Source organism: Cyprinus carpio, chromosome A20 (assembly GCF_018340385.1).
Source record: "Cyprinus carpio isolate SPL01 chromosome A20, ASM1834038v1, whole genome shotgun sequence".
Classification (NCBI taxonomy): Eukaryota; Metazoa; Chordata; class Actinopteri; order Cypriniformes; family Cyprinidae; genus Cyprinus; species Cyprinus carpio.
The window spans coordinates 27382817-27390002 of record NC_056591.1 but is presented as its reverse complement, the minus strand read 5'-3'; the positions used below and the strand labels follow the sequence as shown (position 1 = coordinate 27390002).

The following is a 7186-nucleotide window of genomic DNA, read 5'->3' as shown; positions in this document are numbered from 1 at the left end:
ATTTAATATTAATATCTTAATGCGATGAAAGTCCTATTAATTGTAGTATACATTTTATAATATATAATTAAATTAAAAACATATATTTTCGTCATTCAAATGCTTCTAGTGAGATGCACATATGACATAAAGTGGTCGATTTACAATGCAATAAAAGTATTAAAATAAATCGCGCAAGGAGTATACTGTTGCTATGGTTACCTGCTGACGCGAACGCTACTTTTTCTCGCGCACCTGTATGCAGTTATATGTGCTTTTATTAATTATTTTAAGTAGCTTATGACCACTGCTGACGAGCCTTTATGGATGATTTAGGCTTTGAACTTTATTTTTTAAATATTTTAATTTGTTTTTCTTCTGTTATTGTTGCATTTTAAGGATGTGGAAGAGCAGCTCGAGATGTGTTCGTCATGGAAACGGAGCCGGGGATCGTTAAGGCATGACAGACTGAATCTCTCCGGTGCGTTTCTACTCAAACCCGAGCGGAATAAACTCGGACAGCCGTGACGGATCGTCTACAGATAGCAGTATTACGCGTCCAACTTCACCAGAGCTTCGGTATGTCGGTGAACGGGATTCGGGACGGTCCGGTTACCTTGGCGGAGACGCACACGGGCGGAGGCGCGCACGAGATGACGGCGCGCGGGACAGGTCTGTCTCTGCCGCGTTTCGTGCGTCTTAAGTTCACACCGGAGTCTCTCGAGAAAGTTTACCAGACGTATTTTCTGCGGCAGCGGCAGGAAACCTTACTGGTGCTGATCGTGTTCGCGGCTCTCTTTAACGGTTATGTCGTCATCATGTGCGCGGTCGTTTACTCTCAGGATAAACTGAAGACGCTCGCGGTGGCGGCAGGCGGGCTGGCGTCGGATATTCTGCTTTATATTTTGTGCCGGTTCCGTCTGCTGCCGGATTCCGTGTCACGGAGCCTCGTGCCATACGCGCTCTGGCTGCTCATCACGGTCCACGTGCTGTGTTACTTCAGTTTGAACTTCGCGGGATTTTACGCGGCCGGTGACACCGTCGGATGGCAGACATTCTTCCTCTTCTCCTTCTTCCTCACGCTCCCGCTGCCGCTCGCGCCTATCGCGCTCCTGAGCGCGCTCTCGTGCTGCGCGCACACGCTGCTGCTGGGATTCACTATTGCGCAGAGACACCAAGACAAACTGCAGCTAACAGTGCTGATCAGACAGGTGACACACACTTACTCTCTTTTTTTTCGGTTGCCAAATACTATAGTAATGTACTTTAAATATATTATATACCATTTTCAAATATCATGGTATCACTTGGGGTTTATTTATTTATTTTGGACATGGCACCATGGTAGGCTACCTGAATTTTGTTACCATAATATCATCAGTACTACAGTACAGAAAATTGTACTTCATGTGGTAACAAATAAATGACATTACATAAGTGTATTAAATAATAATATCTATAATAATATTTGTTATTTAGAATACATGTTATTTTATATTATATTGTTATATAATGTTTATTTCAGTTTTATAGTCAAAACTGCAAATATTTTTATATAATTTACAGTGCACTGCTAGTCAGTAAGTTTTTTTTTTTTTAAGAAATTGATACTTTTGTTCAGCAAGGGTGCATTAAATTCATCAAATGTGACAGTATAGACATTTATAATGGTACCAATATTTCTATTTTAAATAAATGCTTAATTTACAAACAAAAACAATATCACCACAACAATATTAAGCAGCACAAGTATATTCAACAAAAATAATAAGAAATGTATTTTTTAGCAGCAAATCAGCATATTAGAATGATTTCTGAAGGATCGTGTCACAATGAAGACTGGAGTAATGATGCTGAAAATTCAGCTTTGATCACAGAAAAAAAATACATTTAAAAATATATTAAAATAAAAAAATTATATTTAATTGTAATAATTTTTCACAATATTAGTGTTTTTACTTTATTCTTTTTATCAAATAAATGCAGCCTTAGTAACTTCTTCCAAACATCGAAAAATCCACTGACCCCCAAACTTTTAAACTAAAGTAGTGCAAATTAAGTGTTTTTATTTAACCAAACCCTTACAGACAGTACTGTGGTGGTACCATGGGATGGTCTCTAAAACTGTAATGCATGACAGAGAGAGGTTTGTGGGAGAAACATGTCACATGTTTCATGTCATGCACACAGAGGCGGAGCTTATGGAAGAATCTGATATGACGATTTTACATTGACGTCATGGGACAGACTCAACTACAACTCAAAATCATCACTCAGAAATATAAAATCACTAGAGTGTGATTCAAGCAAAAGTGACATGAGTGTATTGTTTCTCATAGCTGGTGGCGAATCTGATGCTGTATTTTGCTGCCATGTTGGTGGGCGTGATGTCATATTTCATGGCCGACCGTATGTACCGCACAGCGTTCCTCGAGGCCAAACAATCTCTGGAAGTCAGTCTTACGCTGAAGGAACAGAGTCAACAACAGGTACACACACAAATGCATTCCCAAATACAAATTTTCTCTTTAATGAAAAAGGTTTTTAAGTGCACCGGATGCTTTTTGTAGGGATTTTGTGCCATGTTTGAGTGTGTGAGTAATGCACGTACCAAGATGCTCTAATTGGGCTCAGTGGTGGAGCTCTGCTCTGGGGCCCTTGTGTCCTGTTACCTGTTCTTGCCACATCTGAGCAGAACTAGAGACAGGGACACACTGCACACACACACACACAGAGCAGGTTGTGTATGTTGTCACACTTATTGCAGTAATGAAGTCAGTCCCCAGGCTGCTGTTATTGTGACAGCAGCGACACTAAAGACCCAGGAGTCCAAATTTGCCATCACACATTATTTTATGTTGGTCACACAGTATGCACTAGTTTTAAGATCTGTTTTATACATAAAAAAAATCTCACTAAAATGCAATGCAGACATTAGTTAGTTCACCCAAAAAGTAACATTTATTTCCTATGTAGGATCTGCATAAAGACTTGTATATTTACTAAACAATTTATTTAAAATCTGCACAAAGGCTTATATATTTGTTAAGTGACTTATTTAAGAGCTGCATAAATACTTATATAATTTAATAATCATATAAGTCTTTATGCAGCTATTAAATCGTTTAATATTATTCTGTAATACTCAGCTGCATGATGACTTTCATATTTATTAAATTATTTAACAATTGCATAAAGACTTATATTTATTCAATTATTAAACAGCTGTATTAAGACATATATTTATTAAAAGATTGAACAGCTGTATGATTGAAGACTTATATGTTTACAAAATGAATTCAAGGGCTACATGAAGACTTATATATTTATTGATTATTTTAAGAGCTGCATAAAGACTTATATAAGAAATTATTTATTTAACAGCTGCATAAGATGCATATATTAAGTTGTTTATTTAATAGCTGCATTAAGACTATATATTTATTAAATTATATATTTAACAGCTGCATAAAAGGTTACTTATTTACTTAAATATATTTACTGAATCATTTAAGAGCTAAATAAAGACGTATATATTTATTAAACTATTGTTTTTTTTTTTGTTGTTGTTGTTGTTTTTTACATTTTTTGACATCTTACTCCATTTATCTTGACAAAATGTGCCATAATAGATACTAACAGTGTTTGCTATTATGTGTTAATTGAACCGTTAATCAGCAATCTATCTGTACAGTGGTTTACTGTCAGCATCTCTTTCTGTCCTTCCTGCTCATGTTGTCACATGGTCTCCAGAGACCCTATCAATCCCAGAATGCTATAGCAGCAGTGGGGGCTTCTGGGAGTTGAGTGCATCCAACCAATCAGAGCGCAGCTGACAGGTTTAACTCACTATGGCAACGGCAGCAAGAGACAAATGCGCCCTGCAATCAAACTCCCAAAATCCCACATCACTCTTCTGTTCGTGAACTAGAGTGATACATTTGAATCTAGCACTCTGTCTAATTAATAATCATGAACTATGACATTGAAACTCTTTATTTATTATCATACTGATGATAAAAGTGCATAATCAATCACAACCTTGAATACATATTTTTTGATATATATGTTTTTGTGTATGTATAGGAGGAGTTGCTGTTGTCCATCTTGCCGAAGCACATAGCAGATGAGATGCTTCAGGGCATGAAGAAAGGAGCCAATCAGAAATCAGATGCTCAGCAGTTCAACACCATGTACATGTACCGCCACGAAAACGTCAGGTAAAATACTCTTAACTGTCCTCCATTCATAGTCACTTTATTATCGTTATCCTGTCCATTTATTATTAAGCGGATCTTGATTTTGATTAACCCCAGTGATTCTTTTGAATCTGTTTTACCAAAAAGATTCACTCATATTTGTCCATTGACTCATTCAGAATATATCTGCATATTTGTCAGTCATAAATGTAAGAAACAGATAAGATTTCTGTAATAGTGCTAATAAATAGAATGTATTTTAGATATACAATAACCTGTATATATATATATATATATATATATATATATATATATATATATATATATATATATATATATATATGTGTGTGTGTGTGTGTGTGTGTGTATCATCAATAAATTAAATTACTTTCAATCTCATACATTTTTCCAGGGTTATTTTAGTATCATTGAGATATTATTATAGTTTTTATTAATGTTTTGAATTTGTTTTTGTTTTTTTTGTTTTTTCACATTTATGTAATTTTTTAATTAATTAATTAGTTTATTTATTTTAGTTATTTTAGTTCATCAAGATAAACTAAAAGAAAAAGATATGTAGCCTTGGCAACCAGCTGAAATAAAGTAAGTTTTTTTTTTACATTTTATTTTACTTCAGGTAACAAAATTGATGTATGTTTTTAGCTTTAGTAAACTTGATTATTACTTACTGAATATTGCTTGTTCCTATAGACATATTTTAACCATGTTCATACTTGTTAAAGGGGTCATATGATGCGATTTCAGTTTTTCCTTTCTTTTTGGAGTGTTACAAGCTCTTGGTGCATAAAGAAGTTCTATAAAGTTGCAAAGACTAAAGTCTCAAATCCAAAGTTAAGACTCTGACACTCCCCCCTAAAATGGCTCATTCTAACACGCCCCCACATCTCTATGTCACTATGTGGAAATATTTGCGTAATGCCGCCCAAATGTTCACGCAAAGAAAGAAGGCATGGTTTCAGTAACCGCAGTTAGTGTTGAAGCAGTCATGTCAGGGAGATGCTGTGTGTATCTAGGAGAAAGCAAAAACACTTTATTTGTCCTTCCGAAAGCAGATGCATTTAGGAATCTCTAAGAATACTTACAAGAGAACAGCAACACATTTTATGGATGACCATTTCGTGAACCTAGGAGAGGAGGTAATTCTGACTTTGCTACGACAATCTGGCGCTTCTGAATCAGCTACTGTAAGTATGTTTTGTTATTAAAGTATTTGCTATGGACTGTTGACAAATGCAGAGTTTTGTGCGCGTGTTTTTTTGACATATCAGGACACAAATTTGAAAAATGACAAGGGTATAACATAGGTATTACAAGGAGAATGTGACTTTTCATTACACAACATTACTCCATGTCCCCACTTTTCAAAACGCATATAAATCACACAGAATGGAGTGTATTGAAAATCTGAAATAGCACAAAGTTTTCTGTGAGGGCTAGGGTTAGGTGTAGTGTTGGTGTAGGGCGATATAATATACAGTTTGTACAGTATAAAAACCATTACGCCTATGGGATGTCCCCACTTTTCACAAAAACAAACATGTGTGTGTGTGTGTGTGTGTGTGTGAGTGTGAAAGAGAAAGAGAGAGAGAGAAAGAGCAAGACAGGGTCACACAGTGGAGTCAGCTGTCTTAACCGTCCGTGGCTTGTGTATTGTAAACACATTACATTTACATTACATTTAGTCATTTAGCAGACGCTTTTATCCAAAGAACACATAGGAGCTTCATCACTGTGTCTGTCACACGACTCTGTTCCCCTTCCGGGCTTGAACTGATGTTAAAACTAAGGACATTATTAATTGTCTTTACATTTTTTTTTTTGAAAGATGAAGCTCGGAATTGAGGAAACGGGCGTTACATTTCCGACGAGTGCTTGCGGTGTTCGGCCAATCACAATGCACTTGGTCAGTTGGCCAATCAAAGCAGAATGCGCTTGTCAGAAGGAGGGACTTTGTAGAAAACAACGCGTTTGAGCAACCTGTCCTCCAACTAATACGCTCGTATAGGTCGTTTGTCCAAATCCCTGAAATACGACCCATCAGAGCGTATACTACAATTGCGCCCCTATCGGCAAAGGGTCGTTTTCATATTAATGTTTTTGTACTCTTTTATTTGCACTGTGATTTGCGTTTCGTGTAGCTCAGTTGGTAGATTTTTTGCGTTATCCTTGATATGCAATCATGCTATCATGGGGGGTTCGATCCCAGACAACAGAATGTAAAATGTATATGCAAAATCACAATTAGCATGATTTCTGAGAGTTTAGGGGGTGGGGGTTAGGTGTGGGAACGAATAAGCCACTAGTAAAATATGTACGAATTAATCGTGTAAAAAGTCCACAAGCATTGAATTTAAATACGTGACGTTATACGTCATTTCATGACGACAGACGCAACGCGATACTGTCATTATTTTTTACGCCCGCTAGAGGCCGCTTAACTTTAAAACGTAAATATAGGTCGTAATAAGGTGCTTGCACAAACGACCTATATGGTCGTTTTTTGTTGGAGGACAGGCTCCGTTTGAGAGAGGCGGGGCATAGAGGACCTACAATAATGTACAGTATTTGAAAAATAATGTGTTTTTTGAACATTAAAGCATGTCCGTATTCTTTACAAAAATAATGATCTTTAAAAAAGCATCATATGACCCCTTTAAATGAATGCATTTAATTGTTTTCACAATTAACAGATTTGTGCTGATTCTAAGCAATTTTATTAAATGCATTTTGAAAATATGATGATTTAAATATAATAAAATACATGCAAATAGTTAATAATGAAATGACTTGATTTGTTTTTTTGAATGCAGAAATCTTACCTATTTTACCTTTCTTATCTCTGTTTATGTATGACTAAAAAATATCCCTCACATTACGTTTATTTCATTATGTTAAAATTGTGTAATCTAAATAGATGAACATTTTATATGCAAATCAAATACATGAATAACTTTTTTAGTGTAAACCTTCCTGTATTTACATCATTA

The 7186-nt window shown here is 35.8% G+C and overlaps 1 protein-coding gene across 1 annotated transcript in view; it reads left to right on the top strand.

The window, feature by feature from the left end:
• Nucleotides 1–468: 468 nt before the first annotated feature.
• LOC109113124 (adenylate cyclase type 3-like) overlaps nucleotides 469–7186 on the top strand; it is a 16984-nt gene continuing 10266 nt past the window's right edge. The window contains exons 1-3 of the mRNA XM_042778303.1: nucleotides 469–1190; nucleotides 2319–2468; nucleotides 4066–4199. Coding sequence (XP_042634237.1) covers nucleotides 561–1190; nucleotides 2319–2468; nucleotides 4066–4199 — 914 coding nt within the window. The 5' untranslated portion in view covers nucleotides 469–560. The remainder of the gene's footprint in view (nucleotides 1191–2318; nucleotides 2469–4065; nucleotides 4200–7186) is intronic.